The 21,726-nt window shown below is 38.8% G+C and overlaps 1 protein-coding gene across 4 annotated transcripts; it reads left to right on the top strand.

Annotated features, from left to right (window-relative positions):
• The first annotated feature begins 3,922 nt into the window (after positions 1–3,922).
• On the top strand, positions 3,923–21,506 carry LOC121872576 (glutamate receptor ionotropic, delta-1-like). Of its 4 annotated transcripts, none has more exons than XM_042375406.1 (13): positions 3,923–3,967; positions 5,570–5,651; positions 6,128–6,358; positions 7,840–8,020; positions 8,430–8,606; positions 9,072–9,204; positions 10,185–10,317; positions 13,702–13,896; positions 14,211–14,384; positions 16,023–16,247; positions 19,612–19,845; positions 20,229–20,336; positions 20,550–21,506. In XM_042375406.1, the coding sequence occupies exons 2-13, from the start codon at positions 5,640–5,642 to the stop codon at positions 20,724–20,726; spliced, it is 1,980 nt and encodes a 659-aa protein (XP_042231340.1). In that variant the 5' UTR covers positions 3,923–3,967; positions 5,570–5,639; the 3' UTR covers positions 20,727–21,506. The 4 variants fall into 4 exon arrangements, with proteins under 4 accessions (XP_042231340.1, XP_042231337.1, XP_042231341.1 ...); XM_042375403.1 differs by having other exon boundaries at positions 7,834–8,020; XM_042375407.1 differs by lacking the exon at positions 20,550–21,506 and having other exon boundaries at positions 7,834–8,020; positions 20,229–20,536.
• Positions 21,507–21,726: the final 220 nt, after the last annotated feature.

The following is a 21,726-nucleotide window of genomic DNA, read 5'->3' as shown; positions in this document are numbered from 1 at the left end:
ATATATATATATATATATATATATATATATATATATATATATATATATATATATATATATATATATATATATATATATATATATATCTATATATCTAGATATATATACAGGTAGATATAGATATATATATTGTATATAGTGTTGGAGAAAGGCATCCTTCTTGAGGTACTCCACTCTCGAGATTTAGCATAGTTCCCATAAAGCTTCCAAATTGAATTTGTGCTCTCCTATCATCCAAGTAGTCAAACAATATTCTTAGCATGTGTTCGTTAATTCCCAATTTTAATATTTTATATTTTAAGCCCAAATGCCAACCTTTATCAAAAGCCTTAGAAAAGTCCCTTAAAATTATATTGATCTGGTTCCCCTTGCTTTTTTCTATTGCCATTATTTCTGTTATTTTAGCGATTGCAGTTAGGGTATTTCTATTGGGCAAAAATACATGTTGTCTATTATTTGTTTTCCCATGTTGTGTTAAAAAGGTTATAAGTCTTGAATTTATATTTTTGTCCAGTATTTTCCCGGTATTTGCCCTGTAGTTTAATATTTCCTTATTGTCCTTACCCTCCTTGGGAATAAATATAATTTTAGCATATTTTAGTTTGTCTGGAGAGTAACCCTTTATTAAGCATGCGTTATAGATATTTAATAATGTTTTTAAGACGTTTTCCGGTAGATTTATGATCATGTTTCGTGTAATACCCGTGAGACCGGGGCCTTTTCTTTAAGCTTATTCAGACAGTGCATCATTTCTCCCATAGTTATTATTTAATTATTAGGTAATAAGTTATAGTCTATATATTGCTTTGGGGTGATTCTATGTATGTGTCTTCCCATTTCATCTTCATCTTCCTCATCTGATATTTTAAAGACTTTTGCCCATTCCCTTGTTCTTTTTCCTCGTACAGATTTGTTCCATTATGGTCTTTAATGTATGGTGTTTTTTTGCTTGTTGTGCCCCATCATCTTGTTTATGGAAGTCCAAAATGTTTTTGTGTCTTTAGTCTTGTCGGCCGCCATTATAATATCATTCCATTATTTGTTGTTTGCTTCCTTACATGCGTCTCTTAATTATATCTGTAGTGCTGTCTGCGTCGTATATAGCCATCTGTTACTGCCGTGTCTTTCCATATACCTGTTTATTTCATTGTAATGGGATTGGATTAATTTAACTTCTTCTGTTAGTCTATTGTTCTGAAGTGTGAAATATGTGTGTATTTGGTTATAGATGTTTTTATTGCTGAGTGCAGTCTGTCAATTTCTGAGTCTTATGTCTTCTGTTGTTTTCCTTTGTAGATTAATCGAATGGTGATTTCCTAATTCTTTTTTGTAGCCTTCCCAGTTTGTTTTGCTCATTTTCAGCCTCTTTTTTTATTAGTATCTGTATGAGGCTTGTTGACAGTGTTAGTATAATTGGTAGATGGTCACTGCCTGTAAGAGGTCCTAGTTTTATATACAGTAGTAATTGAAAAGACTTTGTTGGTAAAAATTTTGTCTGGTGTCGATTGTGTATTGTGATTTCTCCAGTTAGAACCTATATGATTGATTTTCCCTAGGTTTATTAATTGATTAAGGGCGTTTCCCACGGTGTGATTATTTGTATTGTCGAAAATCCTGTGTCTGGCGTTAAAGTCTCCTAAGATGTACATCGGATGACTATTGTTAACCAATCTTAATAGGTCTTCTATAGGTAAGTAGGGTCGTCTCGGTGGCAGATAAGTAGTAGCAATAATTACGTCTCCTTCAGTTGTATTTATTTTTATTGCTAGAAATTTATCCTGGAAGTCATCGATTAGTTTATATTTTAAGTTTCTTTTAACCGCTATAGCTACTCCGTCATTTTTCTCGCCCGATTTGTTTCTTTGGTTTACATAATAGTTAAAGAGTTTTCTGTTGTTGTCTGTCTCACCGTGACTGTTTATTAGTATCATGTCAGGGTCAATTTCTTGATATATATTACATTGGTTAATTGTATCAGTCTTCCAGTTTCTTACGTTGTGTTGTATTATTCTTAAAGTTCTTACTGTTTGTCAGTTGTCCATTATTTCTCAAACTTGGATTGTGGCAGTTGTAGTGGAGACCTGTCCTCCTGTGTTGGTGTAGTGATCACTTTTAATCCAATATCTTCATCAGATAGAGGTTGTCTGTTGTGACCAGTCTCCATCTTCTCCTCTCTCCTCTTTATCCTTTGTCTTGTAGACTGTCCTTTTGCTGTTTCTGTCTTCTCTGTCACTTCTAGTCATTTGTCTGAGGTCTCTATCAGTCGCTTGTATTTCTTGTGTATCAGCTGTTGCTCATTGCTCAAACCTTTTTCCTAGCTGTAGCCTTTCTTTCAGTTCACTTGAGTATGTTGCCTGAAATAATTTCTCAGATTCTAGATTCTCTGGGAATATCATCTCTGGTAGGCTATTCAATTTAAAAATTTTCCTTAATTCATCATTGTATGATCCGGTTGCAGTGATATTGTACAGATGTGCGTAGATCATACTGATCATTACCTTGTCGTGTATTGGTTCGCTTAAGTTTAAGATGGTTGCAGATTGCAGATTGCTCAACCACGCAGCAGAGAAAAAGGCAAGTCTTCACAGCTCCGGGTCCAGCAGTCCCCTTATATTGGAGATCCAAAGTCATCAGATGACCTCTCTTAATTAACACTAACCTGGGTGTGTCCAGACCGGCTGTTTGGTCAGGTAAAAGAGGTGCTGGCTGGATAGCAGTTCCTTGAATTAACTCGGTCATGACGCCGGGTTAATCTAATCGCGTGGCAGTGAGAATTCTGGTTCTCTTTGTGACCTTGACCTCCTTTGGGTCAGGTTCTAATCTCACCTAAGTCACCGTAGGGTGTGTCAACTTTCTTGGGTGAACACCTGCTCCACTGGTTATTGCTTTGTCTATGTTATTCTAATGGCCTGGATGCTTTGGTCTGATAGATAACCATTATACTTTACCCTCAAGCACCATTACCCGCTCGTACCATCATCCATTGATGACCACCACCCTACTATTACCACCTTTCCATTAATACTAACACCACCTACCTATTATTACTACCCACAAACACTCTTATTTACCACCCATTTATTATCAACATACCACGACCACAATTATAATTTGGGGGCGCCGGTGGTAGAGCGGTACCGCTCTTGCCTCGCAAGCGAGATTCCACGGGTTCGATTCCCGGGCTGGTGGAAAGTTGTTTGGACACACTTCCTAGCCCCCCTTGCTCCCTGTTCACCTAGCAGTAAAGTAGGTACCTGTTGTAAATTGAAAAGTTGCTAATTCTTATTCGGGGAAAGATGTTGGAGCTTCCAATAACTTGCTGACAAAAACCTATGACTCTTCAGGCTTCTACGCCCTTGACAAAAAAACTTATGACCCTTCAGGCTTCTACGTCTTAACTCATGAGACATAAAGGCAAGCATGAACTTAGCATGCTTCCCAGATGGGCGCTGTAAGCGTTTCTGCGCTTCACCTTACACAGGATGTTGGGGTGGTGCCCAATTAACTAAAAAAAAAAAAAAATTAATTTGATCGTTATAGATTATCACAATCAGTATTTTAAAGAGAGCCACCACAAGTCAGATCTACCACCATCACACACTATTGACGTTTTACCATCCACTATTCATTATTTCCACCACCCATGTTACATCATACCACGCACACACACACACAGCTGGTGCACCTCGGGTGGTATTTAAAACTTGGATTTGCTGCGTGAACAATTCATCTCCCAACGGTGAGGTACTGCGCTACGCATCCACCAACGCATCCATATTAAGAATTTGTAAATGACATTATCTGGTCACAATCCACGCCTGTGGTACCCGACGGCGGTGTCCAATCATCGAGGAGCTTACTCGTGTGTGTTGTTGGTGAGGCTATGAATATATGTGTTGGTTGCGTGTGTGGGACAGTAAGGAGCGGGTCGTGGTTGTGACACAACTCGCTCAAGAACTCCACAAGTGTAAGTGCTGCTCCTCCCCTTAGAGTTTGTGAATTAGTGATGAGTGTTTTTCAGTGGTGTTTACAGTGGTTGTGAGTGTTAGTGTTGAGTGAGAGTAAATGTAGTTGTCGGAGGTGGAGTGTATCCCGTGGGTCAGCCCCTGTCCTGCGTGCTGCACACCTGAATAACCAAGTAATTGCTGTATCTCGTCCGAGAAACGAAAAATAATAAATGTGACACTATTAATCGACAATGCTGGGTGATAATCGTTTTAAAGCTGGCAGGAAGTTTTTTCTTCATATTGATCAAAAGACTAGAGTCTACTTACCCAAGTACAGGTACTTCAATGAAAACAATTGGCACTAATGGAATTTGTTGAGTTGCTTCTACTGAGTGCTTATGGTCAGAGGCCGAAGCGATATTTTTGTAAGGTAACATGAAACTTTTAGGGTGTATTTTTTTTATGATAAACACTTAACAGTTTCTCGTAAAGCCACAAGCAGTAGATCACAATATTTTCTGCTCCATTGATTTACAGTTTGGAGGACTTGCCTGTAAGTGCTGAGGTGCTCTCCTGCTTGTTCACTTGTTTTCCCTCTTCTCCGACGTTAACGTTATGCCCAAAGTAATGGATGCAGACAAACAAAAACATCCGAGTTTCAATGTTAACAATAAACAAATTTGCGACTTTGAGCGTAGTCTTAGATAGACTTATCGGCTGTGTATTGTTGGAAATTATTACCAGTGACGAGTAATGCCGGTTAGTTTACCGACTCTGGTGGAGTGACTGAACACTTCCCCAGAGGAGCACTACAGAGCTTATGCATCACATGCATAGCGCGCTTTACTAAATCGCTTTTTACACCTAAATATTATTTATTTCTATGAATTCTTGTCTCGTGGGTAACACAGAAGTAAAACAAGATGATTTTGATGGTAATCTGAACGCTTCATAACATCCTGAGTGAACGTTGGGCGTCCACCCTTTTTTCGGTGCTACTATAGTATGCAGTGGAATGCATACTATAGTAGCAGCTTTTATATTGTTTTCTCTTTTTGTAAGGTAATGTGTAGGTTGAGGAATATGGTGATCGAGTCGATACAGTGCTCGCCTCCTGCTCCATACGTCAGTGGTACGATCCAGGGTACCCCCAGTTCACCCAGCTGTAAATGGGTACCTAGGTTTTCAACTTGGGGAAGTGAGTGTAATCGAGTGCAGTAACGGCCATGCTGACTCCTAGTATACAGTGTGATGTATCCACACTGCTTAACGAGCAGTCACGCCTATGAGACCCACTTTCACTTTTCTTTTTATTCTCACTGTGTTACGTAGCAGTGGTAGACAACATGCAATGTTGAGTTTAACACTGAAGTAAAGATAAAGATCAATGCTCCTTAACTTTAAATGTGTATTATTGTAAATGAACTGTAATTTGTTATGTACCCTTATCAATTCATATATTTCCAATTTATATTTTAGTAACTCGTGAATTATTTAAATAATCAAAAGTAGCTTCTTTGAAAATCGGTTGGGTAGCCCTGGTCTAGAATTTAACTTTTTGTATTAATATCTTTTATATCTACTACGAGAAAAATATATAACTTGAACAATTATACAAGCAGGTGGCATGAGATGAAGGTCACAGTGCTTGTGACCCACTGCTGAAGGATAGGGAGGAAGAAGCGCCTCGCCATGTTCATGATGGTAAGTCACCTCGCTGTCATGATAAAAATTTGCTATGCCTTAAGATCCACTAGGAATTCAAATTATATATATATATATATATATATATATATATATATATATATATATATATATATATATATATATATATATATATATATATATATATATATATATATGACAGTCCTGGTAGCGGAATCTTAATTTTTTTCTAGATTATACTGTTAACTGTCTGTTTACTCGTATATGTACATTGTACAATATATACACCTAGTTATCACTGCGGTTACACTGACACTTTATCTTGGAACATTTTATCATCCTATCAACAACAAAATTAAAATATTAAAAAATTCGTCGGGAATGTAATTCCGAGTTATCATATATTTATATGTTTGAAATTTTCTTGTAGCTTTTGAGGATTGTCTTCACGTTTCTCAGTAGAGGAAGTGACGCAGGAGTCTTTGGGAGTCTAAACTGAGTACCAACACTTTCAGGCCCTTGGGAGAGTAGCAATAGTAGTGGCGGTGATGGTAGTGACACAGGCCGCTGTTCCTCTCAGTATCACTCAGTCTCAGCCACCAGCAGCAGGGCCACTTGTCCAGCAGCAGGAGGACGTGGTGAGTCTCCTGGGTGAGGTGGCTGGGGGGCGTCTCGCTGCCTGCCATCCCATCATCCTCACACATAACATAACTGCTTCACCTCGCCTACACACCATACTTCTCGGGGTAAGACGCAGCCGTCAGGAGCTTATTTATTTATTTAATTATTAAATAAAACTCAATTATTATTATAAGTTTTTCGGCTGTTAACACTCGGGCGTCAGTTTGTTTTTCGTTTTAGGATTCTAATTTAGTCGTTAAAAAACTGGCTCCTTTAACAAAATCAACAAATTGAATTTTACTCTAATTACTGTTCTAACAAACACAACCCGATTATTGACTTATTAACGTCACAATAGCTTTATTAAGTGTTAATCCCAGTTCCTTTTTAATTTCCAATTTCCTAATCCATCGTTACATCAGTGGGGAAGTTTTATTTACATCTCTCACAATGCTTCATCGAGTCAAACAAAAGCTTCATTGGTTTTGGTGTAAGAGTCAACGTTCCATATATATTCTCTTGTTTCCTATTATAATTTTTTTAATTATTTGTAAGTACCTTACTTTTCCATCTTCCATTATATATATATATATATATATAAATAAATATATATATATATATATATATATATATATATATATATATATATATATATATATATATATATATTTCATGCAAATCCAATGAAAACGTGGATAAGATAGTCTTCTCAAACAAAATATAATTTAAACACATTAAATATTCCATTTTACATCTCAAAAACACACATTCTCATTAACATAGTTTGGAATGTAATGGAAGTGTTTATTGTATTCCATGTAGCAAATGTAATTGTAATTATGTAGGTCAGACAGGAAAAACACTGCAGCTTCAGAATCAAACAACATAAGTATAATATCAGAACTGCATCTGAAAGCAGTGCCTTGTTTGTTCATGTTAGGAATAATAATCACCCCATTGCTTGGGAAAAAAGCTTAGAAGTATTCAAATCATCTTGTGTCACAGAAAGACTTCTTGTTGAAGCTAGTTTGATTAAGGAATTAAAATCAATAAACCTTAGTGATGGTCAGTTCAAAACTGATAATATGTTACATAAATTTATTTGTCAGTGGCCCAAGGTTAAAAATGCTTTGAAAACCTTTGATCTAGATGTATGATAGTTATTTTGGGTCCCTTTTTTCTGACCTGACTTGGCTAGTCACGTCACCTCCCTTCTCTTAAGCTCCTCTACGTGTGTGTTGGTGTGGGGATTAGTGGATGTCATCATTTTGACCTGACCTCATGTTTTTTAGGTCACCCTGTATATTTAAGCCTCTCTCTGTCCATGTAATCCAGTTGCCTCTGAAGATGTCTTGAATAAAGACGAAAGCTAAGGTACTCCGTTGTTTCCATCTTCCCGTGTGATTTTATGAATATATATATATATATATATATATATATATATATATATATATATATATATATATATATATATATATATATATATATATATATATATATATATATATATATATATATATATATATATTGGAGCGTGGGAAGATTTTCCGAGGATAATAATAATAATAAAAGAGTTCACATTGAATCTCATTTTCGGCAGCTGCAGCAGTCCATGACCAATGCATTCCTCATATATGATGTAGAGACCTACCTCAGGAGCTTCCCGCCAGGTGTTCCGCTACTCCGACGCCTACCCCCAGAGTCTGATGGTACCTACTGCGTCGCCTACTACGTTCTTGCTCCCCTTCCACTCCTCGCCGCCGCACTCTCCGCTATTCCTAAGACAGGTGAGCTGTTGTATTCACATCTTTCATCACAAAAACCCCACCTCTTGTGGTTTACCCTAACGTGGCCTAGCTTCGCCACGTCTGGGGTTACCTAAGCAAAAAGTAAACTCAACCTAAGTCTAACTCACCTTTATAATGCCTAAACTAATATAACCGAAAAACCGAAACCAAACACTAATCCAACCCTATGCTAATATATACTAACTCATAATCTACCAAAGCCTCCAATAACCTAACACCCTCTCTGTCTGTGTTGTATGATAGGTCAGTTCTTCCTTATTCTTGTCCTTGTCATCAATGATTTCGTCCCCCAAACCTCCTGCCCTTATAAGAAGACAGTTTCCTTACTCCCCGTTACACTTTCATGACTTACAGTAATTGCTTCTCTTCCTCTCCCGGGCATGAACAGACTGGTTCACCGGCGCCACCAGGTACTTCGTCTGCTGTACTGGGAGCAGCAGCAGCCTGGCCATCAACACCCTGGAGGAGGAACCCTCTATCCTGGCCTCTTACAACACCCTCTACGTCTCACACAACCCCTACCACGACCCCCAGGACAACAGGTCGTGGTCACTCAACCTCCTCTGTACGTAGTCTGTCTTCCTTCCTACCAACAGTCTTTTCTTATTGTTGCTCTTTTTCTTGAATGAAAATTATTGTTTAGCTGCTTAGGCAGTTCTGTACACCAGGTTTATTATTGATTAAACTGGTTTAGTTACCAGAGCCCCACATACTTTTTGTTAAAATGAACTAGTGACATAGTGAATCAATGCATACCGTCTGTGTTCCCCCCAAATTGTTTAATGGTCTATAATAATTATTTATTTACTGTCTAATTATTTATATATCTATGTTTTAAATTTTTCGATATCCATGTGAATTATTTGTCTGTCCATATGTGCATCTGTCCATGTGTTCATCTCACACATCTATCAACTCTAGAAAATTTCACAATTGAGTTGAAATATTTTCATTCTCACGTTATCTTAAACAACATATTTCATTCCTCATATGTAAAAAATATTTTGGTAATGAGACGTAATCATTACAGCCAACTGCCCGTTCTGTCGGTCTGGGGAGCCAGAGGTCATCCTGCGGAACAAGTGGAGTCCCTGGCGCGGCCTCCAACACCACACTGACCTCTTCCCTGACCTCTTCCGCGACTGTAACGGCCACGTCTTCAGGTGGGTGCTGAGGATTCCCAGTTATAATAGTTTTCCGTCTTAATGGGTCCTAGTTCTAAGAGAAGAAATCCTAAATGTATCCAATTCTAGCACTTGGATTAAGATAGGTTTTGCCAAATTGACCTGCAACAGATACTGAGGTGGCCGTGCCCTGTGATGACCTGAGACATAGTGTGAAAATAAATAAGAAATGGAGAGCGTACATTGATTCCTTATGTATATGACACTAAAGATGTCTGTCAAGCAAATTTCACGATCATCATCATCATTATCATCATCATGAACTGCTGCTGCTAAAGCAATGTTAGACTGACGATGACGGCGTGATGGTGTGAGGCAGGCGATGGTGGGGATGTTGTCTCTACAATAGGTCAGGGGTGATAGTGTCTCCCTATGATAAGACAAGGATGATAGTGTCTCCCTATGATAAGACAAGGATGATAGTGTCTCCTACAATATGACAAGGATGATAGTGTCTCCCTACAATAAGACAAGGATGATAGTGTCTCCCTACAATAAGACAAGGATGATAGTGTCTCCCTACAATAAGACAAGGGTAATAGTGTCTCCCTACAATAAGACAAGGATGATAGTGTTTCCTACAATAAGACAAGGATGATAGTGTCTCCCTACAATAAGACAAGGATGATATTGTCTCCCTACAGTAAGACGAGGATGATAGTGTCTCCTGACAATAGGACCTAAGTGATAGTGTCTCCTTACAATAGCACCCAGATGATAGTGTCTCCGTGCAATAGGACCGAAGTGAGAGTGTCTCCGTACAATAGGACCGAGGTGATAGTGTCTCCGGAAAATAGGACCGAGGTGATAGTGTCTCCGTACAATAGGACCGAGGTGATAGTGTCTCCGTACAATAGGACCTAAGTGATTGTGTCTCCGTACAATAGGACCGAGGTGATAGTCTCCATACAATAGGGCTGGTGTGATAGCGGTAATGAGTTGTGGTATCTCCCTTACAGGGCCGTCACACTGAGTTTCCCTCCCTTGAGCCACTACTTGTCCGGTAACTCAACACATCCACTGGTGATGGAGGACTGCCTGGACAAACGAATCATCGACGCTGTCGCCCGAGTTCACAATTTCACCTACGTGGTTAGTGGTTCATCTCCGAGCATCTCAAAAACATTAATTTCCTGCAAATACAGAAATAACAACAAGTACAAACACACACACACACACACACACACACACACACACACACAGACACACACACTCGCACACACACATTCTCTCTCTCTCTCTCTTTCCAGCTACCATGTTGGTCTGCCCACCTGTATGTTGCTGCAGAGAAATATATGAACAGTGTGTATAACGGCCGTAAGATGGAGAGCTGTTTCTGCGAGGATGGACCATAGGTTGAGGGGTGTCCAAGGAGGAATTTAGGGCAGGTAATAGGAAGTCCTTAACATAAGTGGCACTCACTACCTGCAGAGGATGCTCTCTCAATCATGTCCGAGGTGATCTTCTACACGATGGGATTGTCCCAATGTGTCTGTGAGTGTCTTCTTGGGTACTTGGTGGCTGCTTACTTGAAAATTGGATCGTTAACTCATGCAGACGGTTTAAAGTATCGTGGGATATTCCTCCAAAGCAGATCGTTGGATGCCATGCAGGAGGATAAAGGTGCTGGCAGTCTTTGTTGATAAAATTTCTTTCTAGATGGATAGGGAGAGTTCGTGTTCCGATTTGAGTCCTCCACGGAGAGGTTCACGGCTTTGGTGAACCCGGCTTTACAGAGATAATTGTAATCTCCAAATTTGACCTCAGGAAGCACTTTGGAATTGGTACAGGACGTCGATCACCTTATTTTGGAAGACGACGGGGAGCGCGTTGCTTTGATGTAATCATAAGCCAAAATGATTTCATATTTTGAAGTGTTAAGGGCGAGAATATTGCCTCTCCCTGTCTCATCATCCCTGCTCTAGAAGGGCAGGGATTCATAACCTTTTTTGCACCATTTACCCTTTTGGGCTCGGCATGACCAGCCATTTACCCCGACCCCTTGGGCTATTTCAACTCATCAATGGTCGATGCAATTTTAACCCTTCCCCCACAAAATAAATAAATAAATAAAAGGCGCAGCATTTATTATCGTAGTGATGAGCAATAATATACTGTGATCAAAGAAATATATATATATAATTATATTCTTGTCAATCAGTATCAAACACATTTAAAACACCAACAATAAGAGTACCAATGGGAGCAATGCTACTGCCTCGCCTTCGTCACTTTATCTATTTGATAAATTGATTTTCTCGGTGAAAGGAGAAAGGATTAAAAGTCGCAGTATTTTGAAATTGGTATATTTACTCAAGCCATGGGATTTTTTACCCCATTGGGGTAAATTTATTTCTGGCTGAGACCCGCTGTTCTAGAGGCCAGGGATTTCTCTCAGCTGAATAAAACTTTCTGCCGTTAGTCAGAATAAAATACGTACCGTAAGTGCTCTTTAAACGTCTAAAGGGTTAATCGTATTACAGTTGCTGTAGAAACTAGACCTTCACTTTTCCTCCATAATTACACAAAAATAATTATGTACATGAGTGAAGGACAAATAACTAAAATAATTCTTAGGTTTTTAATTAATTGCCTCCAATTTGTGAATAAAATAAGACATGATTCAATGGAACACTTTTTTCAATTAGATACTCAATTTATCATACATAACCCTGTATTTGTTGAAATTTTTCATCTGTTTCAAAAGACACTTTTTATGTCACACTATGTAGTAATTAATGGAGAAAAAAACTATGCTATGACTGCCCTCAGATAATTCACTTCATGAAATGTTTCACTTGGTTTGGTCCTATATATTGGGGTGCGCTAAATACTAAGTCTGCAAAACAGAATTTTTGCTTTGTACAGTATAGTGTCTCTCAATCACAAAATAGGTTTCACATCCCATTTTGTCTTGGGACGACTGTTCCTCGCTGTGGGAGGCCAGGACGAGTTCTGGTGCTCTGTCGCAATTCCATAACAGACCCAACAGAGAGGTCCCAATGTGCCTCCCAATTCTAGGGTTGATCACATGACGAATAAAGCCATCTTATCACCTGGTCTTGATTTTCTCTAGTTGGTAGAGCTGTAATTACATTGTGCAGCATAACCAAAAAGTATCTAGACCCCAGGGTCCGTTGGAAGAGAAAACGAGCGATAACCTCAAATGTGTTCATTTATCTGTTGGGTTTATCTTAACCCAAGGTTTCATAATCTTTCGGACGCCTGGGGTATCGATACTTTATGGATTGGCTGTACACTAACTGGTTTAATTCTGGTACATCATTCGTTTGCACAGTAATGTTTTTACACAACATTCAAATGAATCTATATATATATATATATATAAAACAAAGAAGTATGTCTGTTTGTTTGTGTGTGTGTGTGTGTGTGTGTGCTTTTGTTTGTGTGTGTGCTTTTGTTTGTGTGTCCGCACGAGAATCTCGGAAACTACGTTACCGATCTGTAGTGATGATGGATAGTGTTATATGTAGTGATGATGATGGATGGTATGTAGTGATGATGGATGATATATGTAGTGATGATGGATGTTGTTATATGTAGTGATGATGGATGGTGTTATATGTAGTGATGATGGATGATGTTATATGTAGTGATGATGGGTGGTGTTATATGTAGTGATGATTAGACAATAAAATAATAACAGTTTAATAATAAAAAAATATACTTTGCTGTATCGTTGTAGTGAAAAACATGGTGGAACTTACATACACCGTTAATGAACTATTGATGGAAGAAGTAGTATTGGGGACTGAACAGTGAGACAATGTGGAGCTTCTCGGAGGGTGGCGTTCTACCGTTGCCTAGCGGGCGGCGATTCTGCTAGTAAACTATAAATATAAGGCTTTTCCGTCTGTCCGTCATTCTTAGAAGTCGACGTTGGACAGCTCTAAAGTGCCTTAATATCATTATCTTGAAGCATCTTGAGATCAATTTAAATGAACGTCTCTATTGGTTCTGGTGATGCTGAGATAAAACTTTCTTCTTAGAGGTCTTCTTGTTTGTCGTTTGTTAACATATTATAAGTTAATATTGTTGATTTATTATAACTAAGATAAATTTATTTTGATTCATCTCTGGTTGAGCCTCGACAACACAATTTTGGCGATACTGCCATTAGGAGTCCCCATTTGACAGCCATCATGAATTTTGGATATTGGATTTTATGGTGAAACTTGTTTGAACAGAATCGGTTTGTTAAATACTTTTCACATATAATTGGAAAACGTGTTAAGTACTATAGTACTGGAATGCCCATGAAATTGAAATACGATTCTACAGTGCAGTTGACCACTGATGGCTACAACTTCAAATTGACTTAATCTATTAGTGAATGTTTTCTATTGTTTCCGCCATCTTTAGGTTCATTTAAATTTAGTCTTAAGTCTCTGGCATCTGGTATTGTGCAGACCTATTGATGGGTTGAGGGGTACCATCTGCTACTGTTGTGGACAGGTATATGAGCCAGCTGATGGAATGTGGGGTTACCAACTGGATAACGGCAGCTTCACTGGGGTGTTGGGCGATGTACAGCACTACCGGAAGGACTTCTCGTTTGGTGTATCCTTAACGGCCGAGAGGGAGGAAGTTACCGACTGCACAGTTGGCTACTTTTCGGAACCTCTTAACTTCGTCACCAGCAAACCTAAGGTGAGTGTATGGTTATTATTCATGTTTACCACAAGATCGTCATCATCCTCCACGAACCTAAAACTTGATGAAAACTTCTTCTACGAAAGCCTTCCTTACATTTCTTATTTTAAACCATAAATATTCAACGGTAAATGATTGTTATCTTATTAAATCCATGTTAGATTAAATAGAACTAAGAAATTTTATAATATTATTTTGCTTTATGAAAATATTAAATATTCTAAGAGATAATGATACTACTAACGTAAGTTAAGTTAGAAAGGGTTATACAGGTTCCTAAGTTTATATTGTCAACATTGCCTTGTTGGTAGCCGCTGCCACAATGGTTGGCTCTGGTGCGTCCCTACCAAGCGTATGTGTGGCTCTCCTTCCTGCTGTTGTTGGCAGCTGCTGGACCCACCTACTGGCTCCTGCAGAAGCTGTCGGGGAGCTCCCAGCCCCTCCTAGAGGCCACCCTCCATATGTATGGTGCTATGCTCACTCAGGTGTGTGTATGTGTGTGTGTATAATAGCGTGCCATTTGTGTGTGTTGATGTACAGTTGCCTCCTTTTATGAAGGGTGCAGCGGCTCACGTGTTCTTAACATGTGGCACCACTGTTTTCTTACAGCGTAGTTAAATTAGCAGAATGGACAGAACTATCCTCGCTATAGTACCCAGACCAAAGATGCTAAATGAGCAATCCTCCCTGTATCAGTGAATGGATGCATATCCTACGTGGTTATAGTTTTAATTTAGATTATCAACTCGAACATCATTGGCTCCTCCTATCTGTTGTCTGGTGGGCGGTAGTGCCACATCTCACAAAACACGCCAGCCCCTGTACCCTTTATAAATGGAGGCAACTGTAGGTGTTTTGATAGTGTGAGTGTTTTAGTTCCTGTGTCTTTGATTTGGTATACGGCAGGCAAACACATTGCTTAATTACCTATATACATAAGCATTTGAGCATGGATAGTGGTTTCATTTTGTTTGTGGGGTAGAGTAAATTAACTTGAGGTAGAGTAAATTAACTTAGGAAGAAATTAAAGTGGGACTGCACTTTCCCATGTTCAAGTAGTGCGCATTCGGCTTTATTTAATTACTCTGTGTAGCTCTTGAGGCTTTGCCATTATTATCCTCCGTCACGTATTAAAAACCTTTAGTCAACAGTTTGAAGTTTACTCATAACTTTCAATAAATACTCTCTGAAATATCAATGGAAGATGTTAATTAGAAGTTCCTCTAGTGAACAAATTGTAGTGTGTTCCCAGTGGATTTAAGTATCAGGAGAGCAATAGTCAGTATTTCTTAAATATCATATATGAAGAGGGCAGTTAAACAGACATCAACAGCTAATTGCTTATAATTGATCACATTATATATATATATATATATATATATATATATATATATATATATATATATATATATATATATATATATATATATATATATATACACACAAATATCATCAACAGGATAGGCTGGGTCATGGACAAAACGCCATTCCTGTGCTAGGTATAGTCAAATGCACAAGAATTTAAAAAAATAAATTAGAAAAGTAGACGGAAAAATAAGAGCACTGTGGTCGTCCCGTATAATGGTGCTCATAAAGAACAACAATAAGAGTCCCGGACCTGATATCACTAATAAATGAGGAGTAATGATAACGGCTCACTGGCAAGAGCACGTAAGTCACATAATGAGCAAATAAAAATCATATAAGTAAGACAAATAAGCATCAAAGTAGCACATGAAGCTGAAAAGGTCATTTAGATGATAGAGGTAAAATACACAAAGATCACTTAGCCGTAAAGTAATTGATACGATGCAGAATCGACAGTTCTACACACTGGCCGTTGATGCAAGAAGGAAGAGGGCAGAGATTGCTTGAGACTTTGACTTCCTCCTTCAACAGCCTGTGTGTAGAACTTTCGACTTCTAAGCAGGTGGCCGGCTTCATGGAAACTCGATGACTTGCTATACACGAAGTTGATTGGCTGATAAGTGACGTCTTCTGAATTGAGAGCCGGTGAATCGGATGGGGGGGGCGGGAGACGTCAGGATCACTGGTGCCCGTGTGTCGAGTCTGTGGAGATTATTGTAGTTTATTTCACTAAATTAACTTGATTTCATGGACAGGGTCGACGATGGCCGTCCAGTTCGGCAGTGCGGGTGTACTCTGCTTCGTGGCTTCTCTTCTGCCTGGTGGTGACGGTGTCTTACGTGGGCAACCTGACAGCCTTCCTCACGGTTCCGGCCCTTTCCCCGACCGTCGACAGCTTGGAGGAACTCGTGAACTCCGACTTTGTGTGGGGCATTAATGACTTTGGCGCTGCTGACTACCAGCTCTTTAAGACCAGCAAGGTATGTGTATAATAATGATAAATATAAATTATTATGATACTAAAAAGATATTTCAAGTAATAACATTAATATTAAATGTTCGCATAAATTGGGTTAGATATAATGTACAGGACAAAATGAAAGGAATTGTGTGTGTGACAGAGAGGTAAGTACTAAAAGATCAAGAAATTATGTATTCGTATATATCAATGATGCCGTCGAGACCACTATATCTGAGACCAAGGCATGTCATCTGAGACCGAGGTTATTGGAAATCAAGACCGATACGAATCGCAATTTTAGCTTTTGTTTATGTGCATGTGCATAAGCCAAGTTTTTAATGTATTTTTTTGGGTATGAAATTAGAGTCTCTGTTCATACAAGTATATGTTGTAATATCTTGAAAATTAGGCACCCACATTATTTCACCTGTTGATTTAACACACTAACTCTGGATGGCGGGGGGGGGGTAAATTTACATCAAATTATATTAGATTATCTCAGGTTAGATCATGATATGTTTGATAAGGTTAAGGTGTTCAGCCATCAGGTGAAATAAGCTGCGGTGCCTAATTTTCGGGTGATCAAATATCTTTGAGGGGTTAAAATCCATGAAAGATGGAGATTCAGTGTTTTATGAAAACATGGAAGCGTTTACCAACTAGTATAGGTATGTTTTATGCGGACTACCAAATGATTTGTATTTGTTTCCAATGTTATGATAAACAGTTCATGTGAGTAACTTAATACAGCGTCAGGGGCCCACTGTGGCGCCTTCCTGAACGTGTGTGTAACGTGTAGTGTGTGGTCAGGTCATCACAGACCGATGGGGGCCTCACCTGACACCGTGATTAGTGTCAAACTGTCGTTGGTACCGTACACAGAGGCGTGTCAGGGTCAACCGTGCTCATATAACAAGTGTTGTCATAGTCAGTTCAGGGCCGGTGTAGCCAGGGAGGTATAATAGGGTGGAGGCGGGGTGAGCAGTGAAGAGCCCAGTTGGGAGTGAAGCCAGCCAGCCGCGCTGCCAGCCTCCACACCTCACCAGCTAACGACGTGTGTACTGCTAGTCTACATGAATTATTGTCCTACTGTTCATTCACAAATACATTTGCTAAAGTGTAAACAAGTGAGAAAATTCATTAACCTTTATTACTCACAAAAATATATACAAATAATACAATAAATACATGTGTAAATACGATGTCCATAAAGTACATAATCCTACTGGCCACTGAAATGAATGACCTTTGTGTATATCTGTCGACTCTTTACCTAAATTTGAATTTGTAACTTTTCAGTCCACTATTTGCAGCTTATGCAAATCTTACTTGCAAATAGCTTTCGGCAACTGCTTTAATCAATAAATGTATGTGATTTGCCATAGGTTCTGTATTAAACATACTTCTCTTTTACTGTAACTTAATAACACTGAATGAACAAGTCTGTGAAAATCTACGCTAACTAAAGTTATTGGTATTTTTTCTGCATGATATGGTTACTCTAAACTTTTTTTTCACAATTAACACAGCTATCTATAACATCATCTGAAGGATATCTCCGGCCCCCTTTGGATTTCAACATAATCAGAGAATGCATCTGGCCAACATTATTGCTTGTTAAGGCATCAACACAAGCTTCACAGTGTAGAGATTTCTTTAACCGAAACACAACCAAGCCAGCTATATGTATATATATATATATATATATATATATATATATATATATATATATGGAAACTGCTAGGAACATAAGTATAATCATGCTCCTCATTACCTAAAGATGACTCGGACACCACGTTATCTATAAATCTGTTTCAAAACAGAGGTATTAGTAGCATTCACAGAGAGTGTGTCTGCCCTAACATTATTTGCACAGCTGATAAGCACAGTGAGTATTGGTACAGTTTGTAGTGGTAAACAGTTGCCACGAACTATATCATTCATGTCATTATGCACCATGATCTTTTTGTAAGCAGGAGAAAACTGCCCAACTGTGGGGTTGTTATACTTCCTCCCAAGCTTCTAATTTTTCCGAAAAACAATTCAATATGATCTTGACTCATATTGTATGTCAACAAAAAGCTTAAAACAGGAGTACAACATACCGCCAAATTCTCATATAAACTCTGCAAACTCCGGATGCAAAATATGAAACCAATAAAACCAGTTTTACGATTGGACTTCAGTAGCTCTTGACCATCAGGGAGTTTTAATGATCTGTTACATGTTTCTGCTTTTCTCGGAAACTATGATTTCATCAGCATTGTTTTTAGGGAATTGGACATTTATAGCTACTGGCATGCAAATATTTTGAGTTCATTATGTCAAACAGTGTATTAGAAATCTTAATGGAATCAATAATAGCTGCACAATCTTAAAATTCACTTATTTTTTAATAAAAAGCGTAAGGACTTTTAACTGATTCAATAAGTATCTGTGCAGTTAATTTCACATTCATTCTTTTCTCTATCCATGCAATGTGTGCAATTCTCAGTTTATTGCGTAAATGAAGTCCTTTACGTTCTACGAGGTTGTGCATCTGTTCATTATACTCACATTTCACAAACTTACCATGACCATCAATGAAGGCTTTCTTATCTCCGAAAGAATTTCTCACAAGCTTTAACATGTGACTAAGGATCAAGAAATACATAAATTGGCTGCTGTGTCACTGGGTGTGGAAAAGATGATTTTAGACTCATGCTCGAGACTGCAACCAAAGTGCTTAATTATAGACAAATTTGATGCTACTCCGTCAAAAGTTAGGGATATAACAGTAACACATACGGAATGAAGCTTAGTTAAACACTGTTGAACTAAATTTCCTTGTCGAACATACCAGTACATCCATAAAGAGCACACGATACTGGCATTTTTATATGTTATACACACTAAGAGAAACGTGTGCACATGTGAGCTGGTGACTGTTAACTGGCGGGACACGGCCGCGACCTTGCCTCTTTTGCCACCCACAATTGGTCGCCGGCAGCTCAGAGTGACCTCACTCTTCTGTGCGGATGCCGCCTCCACCCTATTATACCTCCATGGGTGCAGTGGTGCGAAACACTGGTCCACCACCAAATGTTTGCCCAGGGCCTCATATGTCTTAAAAACGGCCTTACATAATAAAACACATTGTACCACAAATTCAAATCCTAGAATTGTCGTGGATCTCTGTGTTAGTTTCTACGGATCTCGGTTTCCGGTAGTAGGTCTTTGACTCTGTCTTGTTCCCGGATTTTGGTGGTCTCGACTATAACGCTAACTCTAATCATAGTGGGTTTCATTTATAATGCGTAACTTGGATTAAGATGAAGATTATAAGGATTACAGTCTATTACTACTGAGGACCATTTAAATACCTACTCTGGTCTGCACCACAGGTGCCCCTCTACCAAGAGATCTTCAGGGGGCTGACGTTCTGCCCTTCGCTCGTAGAGTGCATACAGCAAACCCTGGACGAACGTTTCGCCTTCATCTCTTGGCAAACTTACCTGCGGGACGCCATCGCCATGTTCTTCACTGACAAGAACGGAGACACACAGGTGTACCTGGCCAAGCAGAGCTTCTTTCCAGCTGACGTCTCCTTCGCTACACAAAAGGGATCACCCATGAAGGTAAGCCCTTGGTGCAAATAATAACATAAGTAATGATAAGAATAATCATAATATTAAGAATCATGAAAATAAAACCGTAACTGTATTACTTCCTTTATCACTAATTATTCTAAGAACAAGGTAAGTTAAAAAGCTTCACTATACCTTTAATAAATTTCCCCGTGATTTTAGTTGTAGTCATTAGTAAATAACATTTAATGACGATATCTTGAAAGTCAAAGTCAAGATTCAGAGGAAGCTGAAACTTTAGTGTCCTGATTCCAGACAGTGTTTCTTAAGGTCAAAGTGGTGAGAGTTAACATAGCCACAATTAATTTTTTTTGCTTTGCTAAATTATTTTCTCTCTGTGATGGAAATTATGGAAGTAAATCTCATATTCACAGAGAATTTTTGACAAAGTCTTCAAGCGGCTGCTGGGTGGAGGCTTTACTACAAGATGGATGACTACACTGATCGAAGAGCACACGCTGGCCACCCGCAGGAAGGCCACGGTAAGTAAGGGCACACCAAGGAGTACAGGGTCTGTGTGAGGGGGTTGAAGGGTCAAGACAGGGCAGGTTTGTGTTGTTACTGGGCCACAGTACGTGTATGGGAACAGGTGTGAACCAACAGATTGTGAATAATAACATACGCGTAAGGGACAGTTGTAAGTTATAACATAGATGTAACATTCTCACCTGTGATATTCCTGGGGCCGCGGGCAGGCAGCTGCAGCGTTTTCGGGGGAGACGGAGGTAGTGTTGGAGGGGAATCAACTAAGCCTCACCTTGCACCACCTGCAGGGAGTCTTCTACATCTATGCCCTGGGTCTGCTTCTCTCTGCTCTCCTCTTCGCCTGTGAACTGATCCTCTTTGGTCTGTACAGCGACAACAAGAGCTGAGGCCATCAACCAATCCTGAAAGACGTGCTCAATATCTTTCTTCCAATTTTCTTATCTAAAAGAGAGGTTTTTCCTAACTCCAATTAAAACTACATATCCCCTAATCTGAGTGATACAACTTCAAGGTTTATAACACGTTTACTAAAAAAGGAAGTATTTTACATCTAAGAGTTTGTGTTTTTCGTTTTGTCTAACTGCGTGTGTTAAACAAACTCCTTTTTATTGATGAGTTATTATGGATAAAACAGATGCTTACGCAGGTTCTTTGTAAATTTGCATAGATTTTCTGTGAGCTAAAATCCTGTGTTTTGTTGTATCTTTCTTCTTTTGTTCGTTAGGTTACTCGTTGTTTACCAGCGAGACAGGCTATGGAGAGTTGCCTTTTTGAACATCCGTCACTGGCACTTTCACTTTAGCGATACTCCCATTACCCCTCTGCTTTCTTTATCCCATCACTTTCTACTTGTGACTCTTAAATATCTTACAGCAGTAGTTCATTCCACACACCTTCTCGCTTGGTACTGTACTGTACATAACACTTAATCGCCTCCTTACTAACCTTACAAGTTACACCACACCCAGCCGTACATGGCTCTGTCCTTACTCACTGAACATGTTGATCCTCAAATCCCATTCTGAGAAGAACAATAAGAATACTGAAAACCATAACGAGAAGATGAATAACAGCATCAAGATTTAGCAGTATAGTAGTAATAGAAAAAATGTAAGATCAAATTTGGCAGCTGTTCTATCTTTTCACATTAAATTTTCACTTCTAAACAAACTTGTTTTATTTTCTTCATCCTGATGTACTTAATTTTCCAGTGTCCTTATTCTAAATCAGCTGACATATAAAGGATATTGCAAACGATACCCCATACTTTAATAAATGCTAATATTAGTGTGTTTTAAACAGTACATTTAATATTACAAATTATTGTTCACAAGAGTAAAAACCTTCGTCTCAGCGAGTAAGAGAGGGCGATATAAGTGACACTCA

This window comes from Homarus americanus, unplaced genomic scaffold, assembly GCF_018991925.1.
Source record: "Homarus americanus isolate GMGI-L3 unplaced genomic scaffold, GMGI_Hamer_2.0 scaffold39155, whole genome shotgun sequence".
Taxonomy (NCBI): Eukaryota; Metazoa; Arthropoda; class Malacostraca; order Decapoda; family Nephropidae; genus Homarus; species Homarus americanus.
Note: the sequence above shows the minus strand (reverse complement) of the source record. Positions and strands in the feature narration are given on the sequence as shown.

Bases quoted from the DNA above. Each gene is read 5' to 3' on its own strand.
- LOC121872576 (XM_042375403.1), top strand. The intron at 9,205-10,184 runs GTGGGTGCTGAG...TCTCCCTTACAG, and splicing joins TGTAACGGCCACGTCTTCAG to GGCCGTCACACTGAGTTTCC. The intron at 19,846-20,228 runs GTAAGCCCTTGG...TCATATTCACAG, and splicing joins AAAAGGGATCACCCATGAAG to AGAATTTTTGACAAAGTCTT.